This window comes from Hippoglossus hippoglossus, chromosome 21, assembly GCF_009819705.1.
Source record: "Hippoglossus hippoglossus isolate fHipHip1 chromosome 21, fHipHip1.pri, whole genome shotgun sequence".
NCBI classification, from domain to species: Eukaryota; Metazoa; Chordata; class Actinopteri; order Pleuronectiformes; family Pleuronectidae; genus Hippoglossus; species Hippoglossus hippoglossus.
In genome coordinates, this window is record NC_047171.1 from 5079675 (window position 1) to 5104811 (window position 25137).

The following is a 25137-nucleotide window of genomic DNA, read 5'->3' on the forward strand; positions in this document are numbered from 1 at the left end:
TCAGCAGTTAACATATTATCAATCTACAGCTGATTGTTTCTGATCAGTACAACAACTGTGCATGATGTCCTCTCTTATTTTGAAGTCTGATCTCCTGTGGTCACACGTTAAACCCCTACAGGTCATTTAGTCTATTGGTTTGCTAGTTGTAAATATATTTTCTAGTTGTGGAGACAGTATTACCTGACTATGCAGTTTCATACCTGTGGTGTCTAGGGAGTGAAGCAGATCTGTCCTCTGACCGTGGCTCGTGCACTTCCCCAAACAGGACAGACAGCTGCACTACGTCAAAGGAGAGAAGACAGTGTCTCTAAAAATACCATAACAGCCATGGATGGATATTTCAGGGAAAACTTGAGACACATTTACGGCAAAAGTTCTGCTCATGTTAGGAACATTTTGTATTTGTGAAGTTGCTGATACATTCAATTGAATTAATTATCATACTTCCTTGCATTTGCTTTAATTAGCTGTGTATAATTGTCGCCATTTTTTGCAGATATTCTCTTGGTGAGAATTTTTCTTCACCACATTAAAACCATACATGGTCTAAAGTTAGATAGGTGAGTGAGGAACTGTGATCCCGCTTTATTCCCATTATCCAGTCGTTGTGCCTGTGAAGACAACCTGCAAATGGCTTCAGGAACACTTACACTCGCTTGCAACAAGCTACCACAAGACCAACGTGATGGGATGTGACAGCATTTGCCAGTAACAGTGTTGCTGTTGACACTTCATTATCACCCCGCTGATGGAAAGCGTGTCTGAGGCTGTATCCAGTGATTACTCACGATCTTGACTCTGTGTACAGTTAAGACAAACTGTTAGTCCTTTAAATGATCAGAAGAAAAGCTGTGGGAAGAAAACTAGAAAGAGACTTTTATTAGGAATTCATACTTGGCACATGTGACTTGCGTTTTTTGTATTACTTGAATAAAAAGCCCTTGTGTCAAGCTGCATGACGTCTGGTCTGCTGATAAACTATGTGAACTACTTGCAGGAAGGTCAGAGAGAAGTGGTCCGTTAATAACGGCACATTCCTTTCGTCACAGCTCCCCTTTTTTGGCAGGACCCAGACCCACTGACTTGCCGTCTCGCTGTCACGTCTGTGCTGGAGGTGTCACTATTTGCAGCAGAATGCCGAGTCTCCCGGTGCTGCGTGGCGGTGCTCTGATGTCAGAGTGTTCCTGGCGGATGGCAGATAATGAGAGGAAGAAAGCAAGAGAACCAGACGGAGACCGAGATTCGGGCACTTGATATACATTATTCAAAATGATAAAGGCGAGAAATTACAGAAAGGTTCCTCATAAATATACACGGATCATAAACGAGGTGTTTACTTGATGTGAAGGGTGTACTTGTGACCGAGAGAACGGCCTAATAATAAATCACTATTTTCCGTCACGTCGTCTCCTGCTTTTTTGTTGAAAGCGGCAAAACAGAATAATCCAATATGTCACACAACGTGCTCCGAGAGCAGCGGGGTCACGGGGAACACAGTAGATAAGTGAGCACAAAAAAACACTGCCAACGACTCCACGTAATGCTGCCCTTTCAAATGGCAAGTTGATTGATCGTATTGACGTGGTATAAATGGCCCATGTCTGAGCATCTGTCTCTGTCAGTTCATCCTTATATCACCATGTACAGTTTGTGGTGACTATACTGATGCAAGCTTAAAAACGTATGACATGATTCTGTAGAGTTGTATGAACGGACTTAGGCAACATGGTTTTTGATTCTCTCACATACACAGGTCAGGCCTAACCTATCACTTTAACCAAATAGTTTTTTGTACCCAAACGAAACCATACCACGACTGTGCCATAACATTAACTGTGTGTGTCTTATAGTAACCATAGAGACCACGGTCAGGTACGCCTGCCACCATATTTCAGTAGATGCTCCTACGAGACACAGCAGAGGGTCGAGACCAACATGCTATAGGAGGACATTTTAACAATTTAAACACTCGAGGACAGTCAGAGTCACATTGCAGTTGTTGAGCAGGTTTTTTATTCAAGGACCTTCTCTGTGTTCGGCTGCATTCATCATTTACCTCAATTCTGACCAGTCTCCCTGTCTCTGCCACTGAGAAGCATCCCAAGAGCGTCACTCTGCCAGCACCATGCTGCACTGCAGGGATGGTATCAGCCAGGTGGCGAGGAACGCTCTGTGTTCGCCAGATGTAGAGATTGGAGCGCTGCCCACAGAGTTCAACTTTTGTCTCATCAGACCAGAGCACCTTTTCTCTCATGCTTTCAAAGTCCTCTGCCATTTGGCAAACTCTGAGTGAGCTGCAGTGCCTTTCACTCAGTGGCTTCCGTTTAGCCACTCTTCCAAAAAGGCCTGATTGATGGAGTGCTGCTGCAACGGTTGTCCTTCCAGCAGCTTCTCTCAACTATCTCGACCAAGTTTTCGCCGACCAGCCAAGTCTGGAAAGAGTCCTGGCGGCTCCAAACTTATTGGGGAATAACATCCCCATTGTGCTACTGGAAACACTCAAAGCTTTAGAAAAACACCGAGAATACATTATTTTCTTATTGACATTGTACCGGTGTTTACAACAGAATTCAGGCACAATGCCTGAGCAGAGCTCTTATAAATATGAAAAAATATACGAGTATAAATAAAAAAGAGTTATAGGAATATAAAACTGTACAAACAAAACTCACTCACACATACACTCATGCATACAAAATGTGCATACATATGCACCTTAATGTATTCTACAGGAATACTGAGTAATGACTCTACAGAATAGGAAGGTGCACAGTGGTAGATGGTGCACAGTATAAATATTATCGATGGGGTTTGTTTTTCAGTGCAGAGTTCAGTGCGGCTATGGCCTTGGGGCAGGAAGTGTTCATTAATCTTGTGGTGCGTGCTTTGATGGACCTGTAGCACTTTCCTCAGGGCAGAAGGACAAACAAGTGATGGGCAAGGTGAGATGGACTTTAAAGAAACAGGATGCTTACCGCAGGCAGTGGGAGCTGGAGGTGTCGAACAGGCAGATGTGTGTTGGGTGGGCAGTGGTGGTGGTTGTGGGTGGGGGGGATTTCACAGCTTGTGTAATGGTTGTCTTATCCTGTAAACGGATACATGCTTTCACTTTGTCAGTATGGATTCCTGAGGTTGGATTGATGGGCAAAAGAATCGCAGACACTTTTTACCCGTTAACAGTTAAAACTACAACACAGTAAATCGGGTCTGAATATTTTATGAAGCTGCGTTTAGAAATCCAGGCAGACTGCAGGAATACACCAAGAATGTCTGTACAGAATTTTACTGCAACCAATCTGTTATTAATTGAGATGTTTTAGTTTGGCCCAAATGCGGCGAACCAAGCAACAAATTGACATTGCCGTCACTGTAGCCATTCAAAGAAATTCTACTTAGCTGGATACTTTTTCTGTGCACTCTCTAAAGTGTGTATTTTTACTGCTTATGGTAGAAATGGCGAAAAAGAGACAGAGGCTTAATGAGTAAATGCATGATAAGGTTGCACATAGATACTGAGCATTAGACAGACTTTATGCCTGTTTTTACAGAAATGAGCTTATTCACTGTTTCACGACTATTGTGTTGAAGCTGTTGTGTAAGATATAGATCAGCTGTGTGTTCTGAACCCTGTGCAGTTAGGCAGCAGGAAGAATTGAGATTCCTGTCAACCAGCGGGAACTTGGTTATACAAGAACCTACAAGCTCTTCTTTTACGCTCGCTTCCCTTCAACGAATCCCAGCACAAGCCTTGGCCAGTAATTGCATGAGATCCACTTGACCTTTAGAAGGAATAGCTCCAGTCATCTGCCTTCACTTTGTGTTTTAGACTGTTATTAATGAACTCAAACAGGGAGCCCTTTGCCCCCCATTGAAATGCCATCGGAGATCATGAAAAAACAGGGGAAAGTCCAAACCATGCAGGACTTTGAGATAAAGTTTTAGTTTTCTTTTTTTCCCTGTGATGAAGCAGACTTTTCTTTGGAGGATACCCTGGCACAGGCTGCTGCCTGAGGCACAATCCAACTGCTGCTGCTCAGGGCCTGCGTTCAAATTACAGTCTGAACTCCCTTTGTCTTTCTTAATTTCTGGGACCATTTTCCAGGACAGAGATTGAGTCTCACTGGACGAAAGTGGCCTTTAAAAACAGTTCACTGCAGTTTCCCTCCATCACTTACACACTATACAGTAACAGGGCCTATTAACTCAAAATCCCAAACCGTGACGCCATCTACCAAAGGACTAAAACTTCAAACACTATTCCCTTGTTATCGCCTAGGACTTCGTACCAAAAGGGACAGCTGCAGTCACCTGCCAAAATATCTACTATCATTTTCATAAGTTTGGTAATACTTTGGGATCTCTCTCCTTCCGCCAAGAAGGAGATCACAGTTAATGTTTTGACCATTGTTAATGCACCATTAGGGTACAAGGTTTATGAAACACTGAGACACAGCACTCGAGTCACAAATTGTTTATAATATCATAGCATTATTATTTGTGTGTGTGAGAGTTGTGTAACTGTATAGTAATCAGATTTGTGAATGGGCAAAACACAATTTCACCTTTTCAGCCGCTGATATCTATGCACATATTTGCAGATTTGTCTAAACATGCACAAATCTCGATTCATATTTACAGATGTTTTTTAACACACTTACAAGTATGATGACGCTCACCGATTATAAATATATATTTGCAGATTATATACGCATTCACAAATCTTAGCATTCGTTTGTAGATTTTTTTACACGTGTACAAATCTGATTATACACACAGGGATTGAGATACAGTTGCCAAACTTTCCACACACACACACACGCACACGCGCACACACACAAATAATATTGCTACAATCTCGGTAAATTTAGAAGACCAGCAGTTGTAATATGTGAAAGTATTTATATTCTAATAGAGTTATGTTTAATAGCAGTACTGTTCTCAGGCTATATGACTAGTTTTGTGTACTCTACCAATGTTTTATTAATTGCTATTTGTTAAGGTTATTGACTGTACTTTGTTTCAACCCCTTTTTTTAATTGTGATGTCTGGGTTATAACAAATATATAAAATATAAAAAGACAAATTGGCTTTCTTTGACATGTTTAAAAATAGAGAGTTTAACCCATAAACTGCACTGATTTCCTGCAGGAAGATTAAACTCCTGGAGTAAATGAAGGCTTAAATGAAACTTGAATTAAGAGGCTGTGAGGTTTGGATTAATACTGTGTCGGTGGAGACAAATGGGTTATTTGGTCTACAAGGACCACTGAGCATCAATGGTACTGACAAGAGCAACCTGCTCAATAGTTTTAATTACATCAATTTTAAAGATGTACGAAGGAAATTCAGCTCATTTCACTGCTGCTGCTGTGAAATGAGCTGAAAGAAGAAAAAAGCAGCAAAGCGTGTGCTCCCTGCTGACACAACCTTTTCCTGGAATTAAGTTAATGCTGTGGTAGGTGACTTAATTTACTTGTTGGAAATAGATTGGCACTTAATAGGAGTTGATGTTGCTTGTTTTTTCTGTTTTTATTGTTACAGCCACATGTCGATTCTGTTATTCAACTTAAATTATGGAATTAAATGTAGGTTTTCCAAGCGTACTTTTCCCGAATAGCTTTTAATCTATTGTTTTTTGCTAAAACTTATGTTTCTTTTGTTCTTGTCTTTTGCCTTTACTTTTAAATTATGTTATATTATTCTATATATCTGCTGTCTTTGATTTTAGATTTTGTACTGTATCATTTGCTGTCTTTGATTTTATTTATCGTCCCTGATGTTTTGTATTCATGTTTTTATTTGTACTCTTTGGGAAGCACTTTTGTTAAAACTGCTATATGAATTTTTAATTATAATAAAATAAAATAAAATAATTGTGTTGGGGTAATAACATATACAATTAATCATTGTATGGTAGCCGCATCAGTAGCTATTGAGAAAGATGCTTTTGACATTTTGTCTTTTTGTGTCCAGTCGTGCTTCCTGGATATTTCCAGTATAACCCCCCCCCCCCCCCCCCCCCCCCCCCCCTTCTTGCCTCACATGCCTGCCTTTAACATATTGTCTCATGTGTTATCTGACTTTTATGAAGCTGACCCTTGATCTTTAGAGAAATCATCGGATTTTCCCGTGACCTCTTATCCCCGGATCTCCGAGAGGCCGGTCTCACGGGTTCGACGTGTGTGCACGGGGATGAAAGGGAAGATTCATTCCCTGTGCACTTTCCTCGCTGGCTCCGTGACAGATGAAGAATGAAACATGGCCTTCTTATTGAATAACAGCATCGATGCTCGTGGCGAAGTACGCTTGTGATCTTTCAAATTTAACTGATGGATTGTGACAGCACGTGGCAAAACGGATTTAGGATGTCAGGGTGGAGGCGAGGCACGGCCATCAGACGGAACAGTTCCCATAACGAATGCGACGGAAAACTCGTAAAATCATGATAATGATTGGGTGGCATAATAAAATCCGTATATATCAAATCACCTTTTGTGTTGCCATGCTGTGGGCCATTTGAGAAGAAGACCGGGAAGAATAGGAGTGATTGTGAGTTGATGCTTTTTTTCTGCAAGAAAAGTAAAGGATTTGCATGCAAGTGAAAGGAAAATGTCATCTATTATTTTGTCATGTGTGAACTGCAATCAGACAGTTACACCTGGAAGTGTACGACAGAGCAAAGCGAGGGTTTCTGTCTTACGTAACCTGAACCTTTTGTTATGTGACAGCTGTAATATAAAGCACAAGTGTCTGATCATAGGGACGCGACAGAGAGATGTGTGTGTGTGTTGTGTACCGTGATCGTGCGTGCTGCTTCGTCTCTTGTCTGTGGGCTTTCTGAAGATGAAGAGAAAAGGACAGGGAAGGGAGAGTCAACCGAAAGAAGAAGAATAACGAAAGGAAGATGGCAAATTAATGAAGAGTAAGTAACGGCACTCAGAACAAATGCTTCATCTGAGTGACAGGTCTCATACATTTTTCGTTGTGATCTCCTGAGAAACCAGGTCCAGACAGATGTCAGAAAAGGGAAAGGGTGAGAGGGTAAGGGGAGGTAGAGTGGAGAAACTCTCCCCTCCAGGGTGGATGTGCTGGATTTATAGTAGAAAATAACCACTAATGTGGTTTCTGATGGATGATATTTGCCCCTCCAGCAACAAGTCCTCCTCATTTAATGAAAAATATGTTGTCAGTCAATGTCATCTAGGATGACCTGACCTGAAAACAACATCAACCACACCGCATCAATGTTTCAAGATGATCTGACAGGGCTATGGCTGACGTTTGGTTCGGTCTGAAATGAATTCAATATAAAATAAAATGCACAAGCTGGTGTTGCACTGAGCAATTCAACCAATTCAAGGCACCAAATCTCCCATTTCCATCAGCAACACCTCATGATGTTGGTCTTTTCATCATCTTTGAACCAGATTTACCTCTTCACTTTTAACAAGGTCTCCATCGGTGTGAGGATTCAGATGATGGGTTTTATAAACTTATAACATCATTGTTGCAACAGTAAAGTTTTACTTCAACAAGAGCAGAACACGTTCTCCTCTTATACAACATAATGGGGTACAATGTTGTCATTTGCTCCCCTTTATCTTTGTCGACTTATTAAAAAGCAAACCAAGAGTCTTTTCCTTTGATTGGCCCTGTTATGTAGACATGAGATTTTGAGCACTTTTGAAATTATGTGCCTCGGCAGGGAGCCTTTTGAACATGCCCGACTCCTTCCCTGTAAGATCTCAGGGAGGAATAAAGAAGCAGCAACACAGCCGCTATTGACAGGAGGAGCTGCGGCTGGATTTAAGAAAATGTCAGGGCTGACAGGAAAGAAACACACTCCTCCGTGCGTGGGAAAAAGACTTTGGCTTGAAAGAATAATGTTCTCTCATTGGGAACACTTTGAAGATGTACTCCTGTCTCGTGTGAAGGAGCCTGTGAATAACAGTTCATATTCCTTCAATATCTATTCATATATATAATCTTTGTTTTTCTTGTTTTTGTTTTTGTCAGTGTTGAGGTTCAAAAGCTGATGAAACGCGCATGAGTGGACATGACTCTAATTCAAGCTGCTTCATTTATAAAAGAACAGGAACGAGAATGTGCACTTTCATAGAAAATGCATGTGATTGCTGATGCAAGGTGCTAATTAGTGTGTCATTCAAAGGCAAAAGCAATAACTATGGCTGACAGCAACAGAACTCTAGTCAAAAACTACAAACCATTACTTTAAAAGATGCATGCTTGCATTCATTGTGGGACTGAACACATTGTTCTTTTCCTTTTTTGTTTGTCACCATAGTTCCGTGTAAAATAAACATCCCTCAACACTTAGGGGCAGTTTGACCTTTAAGGTTGGGGTTCACAAAAACAATTATTGGAAATGTAATGTGACCCACAGAGGCTTTGTTTACATGAATATCTATAATCAGGGTACCAGTATCTCTTCACCAGGGGGCAGTGTAACTTAGAATGTATGTTGTGTGTACATAGGGACAATGTTCAACTGTTTGTTTCTTATTCTGTCAATAAGAAGTTGCAGGGAGCGGGACTGACTGGGCCCTGGAGGTCGACAGGGGGTAGCTGCAGCTTCAGCGATGTTGCTACTAGCAACGAGGATGCCATCGCAAACATTAACACGAGCAACTGTGGTGCTATTCTTAGTGAGGCTGTTTGACTTGTACTCTCTTCTCTGGGCCTCGTTTGTGTTAGTGTTGTTGTTATTTTAGCAAAGAAACAGTTTATATAACGAGTGCATCAATAGATTACTGATCATTGATTACAAATGGCCAGCGCACCAGTGTGTTTTGCTCACGGATTTAATATCTGTGAAGACTCGCCCTGTTTTGATGACCCAAAATAACATTGAGTCAGCCAAATGAAAAACAGCACATGACCTCTGATGACCCCGCAGACAATCATACAATTCAGAAAGACAGAACACAGACCACTTAGGTGCCAGTGACAGTAATTACACAAAGGGGACTCTCCAAGTAAAAGTCTCACCAGTGGTGATCTATGCTTTTCCTTAATGTGCTTTGTGTTGTGCAGCCTGAATGCCAAATTCCTCTTGTAGTTAGGGGAACTGTGGATCTCATGACAACATGTGGAACACCGAGAACACTTTGAAAAGAAACTGTACATTTCTGAGCAGAAGGCAAAGTATGCTGCCCCACGCCTGTGGAGGGGCTGCAGGGGGTTTAACTGACTCAGCAGAACTGACTGTTGCAGTATTTATGCACAAACATGGATCTACATGGAAGAGTCATCAGAAGAAAACCTTAACTACAACCTCAACAATTCCATGTCTGAAGTGTGAGAGAGATTTTGCAGTAACTATTCATAGCATGTCTTCCTTTGGGCAAGTTCAGGTTAACAGACGTCATTGCTGAAATGCCTTTGTATCGATGAAACTGATAAATATGGAAAGGTCAAGGTCACTGGTAACTGAGCCGGGAGAATTCAATGCCTTTGGTGATGGATGTCCTTTCTGAGAACCATTCAAACCTTACAAGTAGAGGTGCACCGATGTATCGGCCGTATATCGGTAGCGGCCGATATTCGCCTCGTTTACTGCTATCGGCGTATCGGTAATAAACTTGACTTTCACCGATAACATTGGCCGATATTCATTGGTATGTTTTCTGCAGCCTGCCAATCTGGCATCCAGATTATGGTACACCGACGCCGGGTTTACACCGGGCGCTGAAGCGCCGCGCAGCGCAGCGCCAAGGAAAGCCAGGCGCCTCCCATCCCCCCCCCCCTGTTAAACCTTTGTGCGGTTCACATGGGCTGCGATGCGCCGCGCCGCGCCAGCGCCCTTCACCGATGGTTTCGGCGTGCGAGCGAGCGTATCGCGCCAGGAAACAGACTGAAAAATGATTTTAAACGATATAAATGACATATTTGATATGATATAAATGATCAAATATGCATCCCATACTTTGTATTCCCCTTCTGTTGTCCTGGAGTTTTAATTTTCCCAATTTTCCCAATCACATAATTAAATGTCCCCCTCTGCCCATCCACTACAGCCACACAAGCAGTCATATAGATAAAAAGAGAGAGGGGGGGGGCTAAAGGCTTGCTTGGAGAATACGTCATTTACCCCCGACACCCGACATTGAACGGGTTACATACAACAACAAGCGGAGAATCACGGGCTGACCGGCCCGGAGAAATGTGGGTCCGGTGTGCACAGCCAGGCGGCTGCGCGCTTGAGAATAACGCTGCGCGGCGCGGGGCGGCGCTTCAGCGCCCGGTGTAAACCCGGCGTTACACACCAAGAAGGCCACATGCAAGTAATAAACAAATATCGGTATCGGTATCGGCTATCGGCTAGATTGTTGTTTTAAATATCGGTATCGGCCAAGAATTTCCATATCGGTGCATCCCTACTTACAAGTTAAAAGTGATATTTGAGCCACATTCATGGTATGATTTTCATGTCTTTCTCTGTCTCGCAGCACGTAGAGAGTGTTTCGAATCAGCGCTGTCATCAAAATGGGCCTTAACAGTGTTTCCTGTGTTTGAATTCAATGTTTCTCATTAAGACGTATCGCTGCCACCGTCTCAGGAATTGACTCCGACCATCAAATACACAAAGCAACAACAGCAGCTCACTTGACACAATCAGCAAAGATGTGTTTGGATAAAAAGCACTGAGTTGGAAATATTCAGCTCTGGGGTTGTGTGGTAGCACAGACAACACCCCACACAGAGAGTGATGAAAGAATATCCACAAAAATGAGAAAATAAAACTATCTTTCAATAAGATGCCCTCTATATCATGGGCGTGCACAGAATAGTTGCCTTATTCTTTTCATTATTGTTGTGTTTAACCAAATTAAATTGCGATATCATCCAGTCATAAACGATTTTTTTAAAAGATGCAAAGAGATGCACTATGCCTGTTTACTTTGTGACTGGATTTTGCTAAATGTTCTACACAATTTCTACACAACTCCTGTCAATAATCAGAATTTATTTATCAAGAGTTATGTTCAATGTTTGAATTATGTGGTTTGCAATCAGATAGATGACAGTGTTAAGGTCAAGGTCAAGAGACTTTCCCACCTGTTACAGCCATTGTCTGACTCAATGTCTGAACATCGGGAGATATGCGATCCAGTGATCTCTTGAAGTTTATATGACAATTAAGGGGGTTTAAGGTGTGCATCCATTATGGAGGTTCTTCCTCATCTGTCCACATCGATTTAGGATGTGTGAGCCGGAGCTTGTGACCGTCGGTTGGCCATCACAGTGGTATGTGTGCACTTCATTGCCTTGGCAAGAACAGCTAAGCTAAGGGGGAAACGAGCAAATCCGCTCGCCTTCTCCAACCTCTACCCGATGAAAGGGAATGAAAAATCCATGAGCGCTCATTAGATGGGTTTACAGGTGGCTAATGAGCTGATATTTAAAACTTACCGCTTATCGTATCGCTCTCTCACACTCTCTCTCTCCTCTTCTCTCTCTCTTCTCCTCTCAGTTTGGCTGCTCTCCAGGACAGAGCACCCGCGGGTCTGCCTGGGTGCCAGTATTGCTCTGTATCAGCAAAATGTCAGCCAGGGACACACATAAACACACACACACACAATATCCAGACTGAATATCCCCAGTGCCTACTACCATCAAGTAGAAGGACACATTCAACATGGACAACCTTAATTTGACTCTGGTAATATAGGTTTTTAATAGTTTATGTGACCCAAATGAACTATTTCACTTGTGTCAGTAATTATGCGCATGATAGCTGTTCGAGTCCTTATGGTCTCAGGCTGGTGTGAGAAATGATATGTGTTGTCCTCATTAAAAAAATCACCTCACCTTTTTAACCACTGTGTGATAAAAAGGGCAATTCCACCACGAGTCAATGCCTCGTCGCTCATGCCAGTCGTCGCTCCGTGGGCAAAAGCTGCGTCAGGTAGATTGCCCGTGGACCATAACCGCTCTAGTCGCAGCGCAGGAAATATTACCTCAGTAATCTGCGGCAAGAGGCATTTCAGCTGGAAATGGCTCCCTGTGCTGGGGTTGTATATACGGCCGGGGCTGAGTCGAGCTCATAATTCAATGCGGCCATTGGCACTTCTCATCCTGTGTCTGCTGAGGCTGGGTACTGGCTAAATGTCGGTGAAAAGCCACGGTGGCACTTCCACCGTCGCATTACGACTGGCAGAGACCCCGGGGCACCATGACTGGAGTGCTAAGTGAGAACATGGCTGCCAATCACTTGTTATTAATCTTTGTGTGATCAGGAGTGGCAGCCGACATTAGAGGAGGAAACCTAGCCGGGATGTGGAACCAGCTGGAGCAAGGACATTAGCTGCGTGTCCACTCTCAACATCTGAGTGCCTCGCATACAACACACACACACTCCGTTGTGTCTCCATGACTTCAGAGGGCATTACATTGACTCACATTGATTTTCTCGAGACTTACTCTAACCCTAGCCATTGTTACTACTTGCCTAACCCTAACCTTAGCCTGAACCTAGCCATAACCTAATCTTAAAACATGTCTTCACCTTGAAATTTTATGATTATGTTATGGGGATTTACTTTTTGTCCCCATAATGCAGAGAAGTCCCCATAATGTGGCTGTATAACAGATTGAGGTCCCCACAACATGAGTCATACCTGGATGAAGGTCATCTGTCCACCACATTTTCTTTGCATGTAAATACCAAAGCATATCACCTGATTTCTTTGGCTTCTGCATGAGGTAAATAAATATGAGGGCAAGCATAAATGTCAAACGTGAAATCTGCCCAGAGAGAGTGAATCCCTGAGGCACTACATAAATGTACGATTCATGATGATATATTTTTTATAGTTATGTATATGAGTCCTGATACAAATCAAAACCTATTCTTCTTACCAGACTGTGTCTGAATTCATCTCTTATTTACTATACAGTGCACTGTATATACTATATTCCTCTGGACCCACTCATGATGTTAATATAAAGTATTTAAATATAAAAGGCCCATTCTAGTGTAAAGAAAACAACAATTGGTGTAATTTAGATGAAACACACGAGTGAAAACATCACTAGGATTCTTTTATATTCAATTTCTGCCAAAAGATCCCTTTCACCTAAATCTTACACACTGGACCTTTGGGTGTGCATGTACAGGGTGTGCATGTACAGATGTGGAAGTTGCAGCCATCAGTGAAACACTGCACTTGTCAGTGGTGAGAGTGTTGGTATGTTGAATCTGTTCTGAACTTTAAGGTTCCCTTTTAAAGTTTGGATGCAACCCATTTACTGTCAGCGAAGTGCGGATGTGTGTATAAATACAGACCATTTACGATTCTTTACAAAAACAAACCTGCTTTTTAGTTGGACTTCAACATGACAAATCACATGTGAGACTACAGTTCCAAAGCCACCGTTGCAAACACAAATACTTTCAAGTTGTCCGTCTTGTTTTACGTACTTGAGTAACAAGTTTAAGTTACTTCACCACCACTTCCCGATTCGCAGTGTAACTCTGCCCCACCTAAATTCTATCTCCCAGCATCATACCTCTTAAGTTTTTTCAAAGGCGTCAAAAAACTCTGCTAAATCTATTTAATGTTTAAAGAACCAGAATCAGCCTAAAAACCCGACCACGCACAGTTTATTTGTAGATATAGAATAAAAAACTCATCCAGTGGTAATTCAATAAGTGCAAAACGATGGAATACACATTTTGACCATTAAAAACCCTCTCAGGCGGTTTGAGTTGTGAAAAACTTCAAAGTCCAAGGATTGAGTCATGGTTTGAATAGATCCTGTGAGCACCGGGGACGTGCTTGTTAAATGTGCTGATCTTGGGCCACAAAAAAAAAAAGCTGTTAAGTGTGTGTTTGTTCAAACCATTAACAGGCCTAATTGAATGGGAAAGCCGGACGCCAAAAGGAAATAGATTCAGCTGGTTTCAACGGCCTGTTCGGCTCCACTCGTCTTTCTCTGTCTGATAGATTGCAGTGCTTATTCCCTTTCGCCTCCAATTTGTCCTCATTGTGTTTCAGTCTAACTTACCAATAGTCTCAATACACTTAGCGGAGACTTTAAATGATGCCCTCATTTGTGTTTTTACTGCAGGTTGTTTGCCTCAGTTTTGAGATGCCACGCGGAATTGGTAAAAATATGAATATTAACTTTAGTTTTGATTTTGTGGTTCATGTTATAAGAAATAATCAGATGCTCTACTTATGGAAATGTGGGCCATCACTTTGTGACAGCCAATCAAATATTAGAAAGCTTTATCTACCTACTAATTCCACAAACATCTGTCTGTCTGTATGTGGATATCTCATGAACTGGTCATGTTATCAGTTTCACACTTGGCATGTGTATTGTAAATAGCCCCAGGAAGTGCAGTGATACATTTAATATCAATGAACAGGCGACCACCATGTATGAACATGTCTTCTTCTACGTCCTCACATAAACTACAGCAGCGGTCATCAACTGGGTCAAACCACAGGTCGAAATCACCCCCAGACCAATGTAATAGCTTGATTATTTTTCTTTTCACCAAATCGGACTGACACAAACATTTAACAGGTGTCGGTGGTGCTGATCTCTGTCATGGCCGCCGCATTCATAGCACAGCGTTCGTTTTGTTGCTGCAATGCTTAATACAGAGCTTTTATTTTGAAAAGTTGTGAACTTGGGTCTGAAGATTGCTTAACAGACCTAAGCCGAAATAAAATCACACCAGTTAAGTGAATTATTCAAACTTATATACAGGCCATACACATGAACAGCTACAAAGCAAATTCTGTTTCATTTTAATGAAAAACATTCACTTTTAAATCTTGCGGATGAACCAGATAGGATGAACACAAAGTTTTTTAACTTCCCTCTTCACCATGGTTAGGGTTAGAAAAAGTGACAGTATGTAGTAGAACTATTTGAGGAGGACTCACTAATGACAAGGAATGATTCTGAGAGGAGCATCAACACAGGAAGAGAGAACAGCACATTCCAAACAACACTGCCGGAGTAGGTGCTATTAAAAGGTTATGACCTCATGTAAAAGAACCCAGAAACCCACACAGAGGGCATGAATCAGAGGGTGTGTATGTGTGGTGCGTGGTCTCTCTCTCTCTCTCTCTCTCTCTCTCTCTCTCTCTCTCTCTCTCTCTCTCTCTCTCTCTCTCTCTCTCTCTCTCCTTAAGCAGTCATATGACAGCGCAGACAATCTGGCGGAAGGGGAACGTCAGCGCTTGTTCTCGGCGCTGCGCACGTAGCGCAGCCCGCCGCTCCGCCCCTGTCTGGGCGCTACGGAAACTTCGCAGGGGGCGTTGGTGAATGACTGGCCCTTCGTGCGTTGGCGTAAATCAGACTGCATCTTTTTTTTTTGGTACCGAGCGGAGAGGAGATGCACACGGCACTCGAGTGAGGTAACTATATAAAAAAATCCGTTCGGTTTCATTCACTCCCACAACATGGACCCGGGCGGCGTCTCACCGCGACGTGTCGGGCTCCGCGGCCGCCGCAGTGGACGCTGCTCGCGGCTTGTCAGACACAATATGACAGCGTTGCTCTTTGTTGGCGGAAGAAGCTAATTTCCTATTGAGTCGCGCTAGCTGAGCGCTAGCCGGCTGGGGTTGTTGCCGTTCGTTAGCAGGCTAGCAGTTAGCCTGTGGGAGCGAGGGGCGACAACACGGACCAAATCAAACATCAAAGTGGGGGGGTGCTGGGTTGTCTTTTGAACGGTCGTGTCGGTGCGGTTCCCCGGTGCTTTGCTCGTGGACACCGGGGCACCGGGGCACCGTGACACCCGACACGTGTGATGAGCGTGAACGCTGCGGGTTTGTGTCACGAGGAGCGGCGGAGGGCTCGCGCGGTGTTGCGTTAGGTGCACACCACGTGCTGCCTTCTCCTGCGTTAATCGGTAACGAGGCGAACTGTGCTCGTGTTCTCTATCACCCCCCCCCGATGATCAATACCCCCTGTTCACACTTTAATGCAGATAAACCAGGACAACCGGTTGACTGGTGATGAGCTTCGTTATGAGTTGTTGGCGCTGCAATACAAGCATCTCCATGCAGGCCAACGATTCATCCTTTTAAAATGTGCAGTAATCTGATTTATATATGGTTGAATGGTACTTTCATAAACCAGTACACATAACTTCCTTCCCCTGGCGTCTCCACATACTATCCTCCATGTGTGAACTGTGAACTGGTACTGTCAGGATGTGGAGCAATGAGGTGCAGGTGCAACAAGTTCTCAAGACTTCCTGCCGTCCACCCTATTCTGAGAACTTTGGTTTTTACTGGTACATATGCATCTGTTTACATTGTTTACATTAGATATCTCATTTATATTGCATGGTTACTTATTACTTCTGAGGCCTATTTTTAAAAGTTTGCTTTGCTGTTGTTATATTTTCCTACAGACTATCAGTAATTTAGTGAAATTTACTTAAATTAGAATACTTTGAAAAAGTTCATTTGTTTTTGTTATTTAATTCCAAAAAGTATTGTTGGCTAAAGTAAACTTTTCCATTATATTCTTATTATTTTGAGATGCACCTATGTACCTGTAGAAACACTTGGATGCAAGACTAACCTCAGCTGATTCAAAGTTAACAGTAATAGTTGTAACTTTATTTGAGTCTTGTCAAAAATGGAAAGTTAATTACTCCTTCCAGTTAACAAGCTAACTAACTGACATAGCCACACTAATAGTGGGATTTCTCGGCCTGTGTAAATACAGATTTCAGGGAGTAAAAATTCTGATATTGATATGTCAGGTGATGTTCTTTTTTTATGTCATCTTTTTACTGCATCATGTTCCTTTTTAAAAAGTTTATCATCAACCATATGGGTTTTCTCCCTCACCCAGTTTCAAAAGAGTTTTCTAGAGGTTGAAGCTGCAGGAGGCAGAAACCTATATAAACATATTAAGACTTAATTGTGCCAGGTAGAGTTAAAACACATCCCATCCTACTAGTTATGCAAGAGTTTATCAAAAACACTGGTGAACTGGTTAAAAGTACAGTTGATCTAAAATGATTAAATGTTTGTTTGTTGGGTGGGCCAGTGTTAGTTTTCAGTGAGGGACACCCTGATTATCTGTCCTCCTTCATAAACCTCAGTCAACTACACAGGACAAACACACGTTACGCCTTCAGGATTAGAGGGTTGGGCCTGAAATATCAGATCCAATGTTTACACATAAAATTCTACACAAATCAAAATGCATATGTGTCATGTATGCACAGAAACCTGCGCCAAGTCGATGAGAAATGCAAGTCTTCTATTCTGCTGAACAATACACAAGTTGTGTTTGGAGGATTGTGGGGATATTTTTACATAATATATTTGGAATTTCCGGTGCGTTAAGCTGCATCACCAGACCTTGTTTACTTCTGCAACATATACCATTATCACTTTATGATTGCCACATACAGCTTGAAAGAATAGTCAAAAACTGTTTTGTAGAGACCTCCATTGTGTCATTGTGCACTTTCAAATGATTTCAGTGCTAAATAAGTAAGCGTGGGCTTTGTGGTGTGGGAAACGCATCGATAGTTCATAAGATTTACATCCCAAGATGTGTACAGTTGTATGAGGGAGTTGCAGGGAGGGGCTAGAACACTTGCTGTGTTTAAGTCTCAGCTTTACTCGCTCAACATCTAAAGTAGGCTCGTGTATGTGGACACAACACATAGGCTTGTGTACGCAACTGTTTACATAAGGAGATGACGCTTATTTGAATTATAGTGGGACACAAAGTTAGCAAACAGGATTACAATGATCATATCCTGGTCTGGAGGTTCTTGTTGAATCTGGACAGAAGGTGGAGGTTCTTTGAATTATGTGTTGTCTATCCGGTCTATTGAGGACATTATACACAACCACACTGAAACCAACCCTAAAATCCAATGACCTTCCAAACACTGATGTGATGACACAAACTCTAGATTACTTGTCTTGTAGGGCTAAATATTATTCACAGCCTCTATGTTTATTAATATGCCACTTTTTTATGTAAGATCTGTCCTGTATTATAATTTGCTAAAATGGCCTGTGGCAATTTGTGCACTGATATTAATATGTAACCTCTAATTTGAATCTTATGCTGTTGTTAAAAAGCTGCAGAGCTGCTCTTCCGAGTGGGAGTGATTCAGGCTGAAATGCTTTTTGCATTTTAAAATCAGTCCCAAACTAGACATGCACTTCATCTTTCTTTAAAGAGTAAACATGTATTCTATTGGAGGTTTGTAATATTTAAAATATATAAATAAACACTTTTCACCAAACAGTACAAACACTCAGTGACGCTTCGAGCTGCAAATTTCTTATATGAATACTGTAAACATACGCCAGGCTGATGTGTTTGATTTAGTGCTCACTCTGTCCACAATCTGCTCCATGAACACTGTTCCCACACTGCAGCTCTTTATGCTGACATGGCATTTTGAACAGTAACATAAGGCTGTCCTTCCCACATTTATGTTTTTTTGATGGTCATATCGACCATTATCTGGTTTCACGTGATCCTGGGAAGGTCCAGTTTCCCCAGTTGTTTTTTTTTTCCGACATCTGTGTGTTAATGTACTTTGAACGTGGAAAAAAACATGGACGCTGTACACAAAATGTGTTTTATAACAAACAACTTGATGCCTCTTTACAATATTTTCATACTACATACAAATAAATGTGACAGACATAAATAATTTAAAACGAATGCACGTTAATTTAAAAAAAAAAATCTGTATTGGAGCTACATTAGAAGCTGCTATTTATAGCGATTGTAAAATCATACTATTTGGTTTATGAGTGATAACGTCAGTAACTGGTTCTCCAAAATCTTTGCAGACTCAAAGATTTGGTGTTGTGAATTATTCAATTGGGGAACTAACTTTTCCAATTCTTGCAATACGGCATAAATACACAATGTTGTTCAAAACCTCAACCTCTGTTGTGTAATATGAGAATAATTGTTTAAACTGTGGTTCAGTAACTCGCTTGAGCGCTTGTATCTTTCATGTCTTGAGGAGAACCAAAACTAGCGAAAGCAGCAGTTTGCTTAAGAGCAAAGTTGAGACATATGATTGTGGTTGAGATCAGTATTTCAAAAGCCAACAGTTCTTTCTACTTTCAAATTGCTGCAGCTGCATCACTGTGACTGGGAAAATCAGATGTCACACACAGCTGCTATTACCCCCTTAACTCACCACTAGCCCAGTGATGTTATCTAACATACTCCTGCTCCCTTGAATAAACTCACCATTCCTTTTTTTTTTTTTTTTTTAAACAAATATTGGGTAAATTAAAGAGGAACAACTTGAATCACTGCTTTTCGTACTTTCTATAACAGACATCAGTTTATTGCTCAAATATATTCCCACTGATGTTTAGTATACACTTATTTATGTCAGGTTAGCTCTGCAAATATGTGGTGACATTTAAAATGTTTCTATAAGCTTAAGAGCGGGTGTTTGTTTTTTTAAAGGACATTCCACTGTTTTAAAGAATAAGGACATTAGGGAGAACACTCTGGGGGGGGGGTATATTGGTACATTTTACTCAGATTTACATCAAGGCAAAAATACTGAAATGAGCAGAATGTCCCACCAATAGTTCTCATGTAGCCACACACACACACACACACACACACACACACACACACACACACACACACACACACACACACACACACACACACACCCCATGAGAAGCTGGTCAGGTGGATGATCTTAGACACAGCTCCCTGACTGCTTAACATGCAGGGACATATACACACACACACACACATTCCCTCCCTGTAACCCCCCCTCCACCCTGTACAAATTAGTTAAGTCACTGGGCTCAAAAAATCCTCAAAACATTCAACCTGTTCCTTCTGTCAGTGCAGCCGTGAACACTTTGAATTGGCGTGAACTCCTGCTCTTTTGTGGCTTGTTTCTGTCTGAGGTAAGCGTCATCCTTTTTTCCGAGGTGTCATCTGTGTGACATGTTGCCCAGTGTCATACTGATTGTTCTGTTTGCGTGTCTGGGTCATGTTTGGCCTTGCGGTCTTACACTGTTTTTCCCGCGATGATGAACATGCTTCCAGGCCACAGAGCATCAGTCGTGCACCTGCGTCCCACCGCAGCCATCGCTTGCTGTTGTTTTGTGTTGCAGCTCCAGAGGAACTCGGCACTGTATTATATATGGCATCTTCCATCAGGAACATTGAATAAATGACTGCGTGGCTTCAACTTACAAAACCTGAACTTGTTATGTTTGCATGTCTTGTTGTATACAGGGCTGTTTGACTGTGTAAGACGTCCAGGGAAGTTGCAGCCTGTTTACGTTGGTTCTTTTTGCACCTGCATGTGTCATGGTATCCCATAGCTTAATTTATCACAGAGGGGTGTAGGGTGTTTGTGGTGTCAGCCTTGTTTTCTCTGTAAATTAGTTTTACTCACACAGCGTACTTAGGACAGCCACTGTTTCTTGTCTGTTTCTTGGTCATTAATTTGTTCTCTAATTCGGTCGATGAGCTGTTAATATTGAAACATATGCCTCACCTACCCCCCGAGTTGAGTGCTTGTTAAATAACGTCTGGTGAACTGGTTACAGATAAAGATTTTCAACGTTACAGTGGATATGCTTCGTTCTTGAGTTAGGAGATTTGTCGGAGAGCTGTAATGACAAATTGCACAGAATAGCTGCTCGTGACCTCAAAATCACTACCTTTATTACTGTGGTGTTTATTTGCCTGTGAGTGTTTTGCAGCAGCCGTGGTTAATTGTCTGTGTTGTGACAAAAGCACAATGCCTCCAAACACACAGCAATTACTTGCTTGTGCGTCTTGTGGACAGTCTAAGCTGTAATGATTTCATATTTCCCTCAGTGCTGTAACGTCTCGAATAAGTGCTTATAAGAATAAGTGATGGGTAAGATGAATACAGTTCACGTTCTCAAGCTGTTATTTCTCTCGTCAACACGTCACGTGCGACTTGAACTCATTGGCGTCACTTCTCTCAAACTTTCCTGAGTCTCATGAGCAGATTATTGTCCTCCAAAATTTTGTTGCCATCTGCTGTGAGTTGGGTCCATGTGGCGGCTGACATCTGCACTGTCTCGTGCCTCAGGCCTTACTAAGAAAACCCCCACTCTGACATGTTTTTATTTTTCCATCTCAAGACCAAAATTGCATTCTGATGCCGCCCTTACAGCAAGCTCTTGGTTCTGTTTCTCCCTGGCTTTAAGGGTATGGATCAAAAAGTGGAAGCTTAATACTATGTGATGTAGCCAGCACAGGTCCTGGGAAACTGCCTTTTCTTTTGAAGATTTGTTTCAAGAGCTTATAATATTATGGCGCTAAGTAAACCACATACACATTTCCGTCTTGTCTTTTAAGTTGTGATAAAATACTTGTAGCGGAAGAAAAGACCCTTGAATTTGGAATGTCACTCAGTGGAGGGCATACCTCCGCCAAGGCGCAACAGTCCTCCAAGTTTACATGGTTTTTTATTCCCTGGAAACCCTATCTCTCAATGTTAAAGAAAAGTATGACAAATTGTGGGATCCACCCCTTTCGGAAGATCCACTCAAATTTTCAAAGGTTTCTATCTCGGGCCATGTCTCATTCTTCTAACAAATTCCTTGGTAATCCGTCAAGTACTTTTTGTGTAATGCTGGTCAACAAACAAAGAACTGCAGATGAAAACACAACATTGGCGAAGTTAACAACTTATGTGAAAGTAAGAACTAGCATTTCCCACAGAATTAATTCAATCCATGGGGGTAATGTGTTGCACACACATGCATACAAATGTCACTCTCACGTGCAACAGATTCCAAGTGACAGGTGCGCAGGCTAAAGATTGAAAGATAAGTTCTCGTGTAAGGAAGATGCCACAACTGCAGCTGAAACTATGCGGTCTGACTGTCTACATGGACAGCAAAAACATTGTGGACCATAGTGCTAGCACGAAGTAGCCCATGGTAGCGCAAGCACGTGGTAGCGTGACAAAGTGAACAATCGTATAGCGCTGCAAATCGCACTGCACACACCAAGTTAGAGATCTCTTATGAGAAGTGTGAAAGAGTTTTTTGGTTCATTATAAAACTGTGGCAGGACGAATATGCTGGGCTGCCACAGGCTAGATAATGATTAATGGAAAACACTTTTTTATCATTCATCTTTCATTGCTCCACCCCTTTGGTCACTTTGCAAATGTAGACAGTAGCAGAAGATTCAAATGAAACTTAATATGTTCTCTGCCAGCCATTGCCTCTTTATTTAATTTCAGACAGGAGTTTGAACCCAGAGATCAGTTTTAGCGAAAATCAAATTCAAGGCTGAGAGTGCATTGTATTTCTTTTTATAAGAAACAGTAATATCGGATCAGAATCAGTGGCAAAAACAAAACACCTAAATTATTTATGCCCTACTTGTTTTGTAACTGTAAACAGTCGTTTCTTGAATACCAGAATAGATGTGTTGTTGCTTCATTGCTCTCTCCGTTTCCTTGCAGACACTGGCTTGATACAGAGATAAGGTGGATGTGTGTGGTCGTGTGAGAATCATATGAAGCGGCTTAAGGTCAAAGACATTTGTTCCCCCTCTGAGAAATAACAAGATTCCTGCCATCATCAACAACATGGGAAAAGACAGGGAAAATATTTTTGAGGTGAGAAGCTATCTATTGAAAAAGGTTTCAGAATTTACAGAAATGTGATTTTGTCTTAACTTTTCCAGCTGGTCGACTTATTTGCATAAAGCATTCGTGCTCATGTGCTAGATGTAGCTTGCAAAGTGAAACTGGAGACTTTCAGATCAGTAATCCTTAAAAAGGTCATTTTAAATAATTTGGTTTATTTATCTTATCAATGTGGACTTTTTCTTCACATGTACATCTGATCAAAATTAGTTCTTTCAACACTTTCAAAACGTTTGCAGTTGTCTCTGAAGTTTTGTAGTGTGGCCACAGGGTAGGTTAAAACCACAACCACATTTGTTTCAGTGCACCAGTGTCGCTGCAGACTTACATGAAACAGAGGATATTTTGTAAAGGACATCAATGGGGGAAAAAAAGGAATAAGAGTCCTACGCTATGATTTATGCGTAAAAACATTTCTCAAACATGAAGAAAGACTTTACCTCACTCCATCACAGTATCACACATAAATTTACATCCTTACCATGTGTGAAACCTCTTCAAAACAAAGGTGCTGTGTGTTTAAGGTCACATCTCAAGGTTTCAAGTGGAAATATTCAAGAGAGACAAAAAGGCATGTTCGTGTGCTAAGACAAACTTATCTACTGACTCGATGAGCTCCTCTGGTAGCTCCGGTTCATTCTTTGTAAGTTGGCATTGCAGCGCTGGAAGATGACAACAGAAAACCTCAGAGGAGGGGGAAAACAGTATCATCAGTATTATATTATTAACTGCACCAACTCCGGCTCTATCATTTTCTTCTAGCTCTTGATAAAAACCTCCTGATTGATTTACACTGAAGGCATCTTAACTGGGAGTAACTGACTGGTTCACAAAAAAACACTGTCATGAATGAGAGACCCCTAGTGGCAGACAATTACACACTGTGCTTTAAAGTGATAGCTCCAGAGTCTTCTAAAGTACATGAAAGTGGAGAGTTTAAATTATTTGGGCAGTTTTCATCCTGTTATAAAGTTGTATATACACGTCATGCAGTTGAGTAATCACTGCTCAGTAGGGGTTCCCCTCAGTGTATGAATGTGAACAGCTCTGCCTAAAATAAAGACTGACCCTCAGGGCTTCACCACCTATGCAGACCAATTTCCAGGGAGAAACCCTGCACAGTATGAGCTTATGAATGAATTAAATAGCAACACTCAGCTGGAGCTTTGATGTAGTTCTTGTGATTAGTCTGACAAATTCTTCTTTGAAATAGTACCAGACATCTCAATATCTGCAAGTTTCAGGCCCTCATCATTGTAAAACTGCAGAATTTATCTATTGATTATCCATGTTGCGTTCTACACTGGTAGCCAAGGATTAGGCTGGTTGCTTTCTTTCTGAAGGGGGTCATGTGATAAATCAGCAAAGGCTATGTCGTGACCGAAAAGACCCAATCAGCAAGCGGTTGGGGATGTCTGTGTTAGTGTTTCCAAACAAACGCAGCCCTGGAGTTTAAAAAAAAAAAATGGAGCCAGCAGTGTTTCCAAACTTCTCTGTGAACGTCAGCTGATGTGTTTACAAACAAAACATGTGGATACAGCCTTAGGGTTAAATGGAATAATTCAGAATTAAGACGACAGATGCAATATCCTCAAAAACCTTAATTTACCAGGCAGAAGTCATTCATTGGCCAGTGATAAGCTTTAGGCCGGCTCATTCAGGTTGACTCCTGTCATTTGAATTGATTTATTCAGGAGGGAACTTGAAGGCATTATAGATTCAATGCCTTCTAACTACTGTCCTGTCAGTGGGAGTTTTTTTAAAAACGTTTTTTTTTTAAAGTGAATGAAAGCTTTCCAACTGTAGACAGCACTAACATGTGCACTATATTGCTGTGAAATCTAATTTCATGTACCTTCCATGGTGACAAAGAATTTGACACGTCTCTAATGTCTTGTGACAACATTTAAATAATTGTCATGTCAATAGAGTTTTGTAGCCTGAGGTGTAAGGATGAGCCTGAATTTCACTTCTCTTTAATATTTGTTCATAGTGCATGTCTCAGAAGAGTTGGAAAACTCCCACACACAGTAGCACCAGAACTGGAGGGCCAGGCAGGAGGAAAAGTGTTCCGGTGAGTTCGTACATTAATGTATTTCCGACTATCACGTTAGGATTCTTTATTTGCCTGGTGTTGAGACAAATTGTGATTACACACAATTCAGGCTAAATCAGCCTAATTTGCCATTTTCTACATTCAAAATAAACAAGTTCGACTGTAACGCATCTTAAATTAATACTCAGAGAAAAATAAACCCGGGTTCACGTATAATGAATATGCACTGCTTACTTTTTAGATTGCTGTTTGTGTAACACACAATTATACTCTCACACTGTATAGAGATTCTCATGTTTCCCTCAAAGGCCCGGCACTGCAAGAGATTCCAATCAGGAAAACACAGTGAGCTCTGTTGCCGCTCAGAGGGTGTGCTCTTAAAAATAGGTCCCGGTTTTGCCCCAACCTA

At 41.6% G+C, this 25137-nt stretch overlaps 1 protein-coding gene across 4 annotated transcripts in view; it reads left to right on the forward strand.

Moving 5' to 3' along the window:
* Positions 1–15222: 15222 nt before the first annotated feature.
* Positions 15223–25137, forward strand: part of slc39a10 (solute carrier family 39 member 10) — a 28701-nt gene continuing 18786 nt past the window's right edge. For 2 of the 4 annotated variants that reach the window (XM_034574346.1, XM_034574347.1), the window contains exons 1-3: positions 15223–15404; positions 22487–22642; positions 24666–24746. In XM_034574346.1, the coding sequence (XP_034430237.1) occupies positions 22613–22642; positions 24666–24746 (111 nt within the window). In that variant the 5' untranslated portion in view covers positions 15223–15404; positions 22487–22612. The remainder of the gene's footprint in view (positions 15405–22486; positions 22643–24665; positions 24747–25137) is intronic. The other 2 variants (XM_034574349.1, XM_034574350.1) reach the window with 2 other exon arrangements.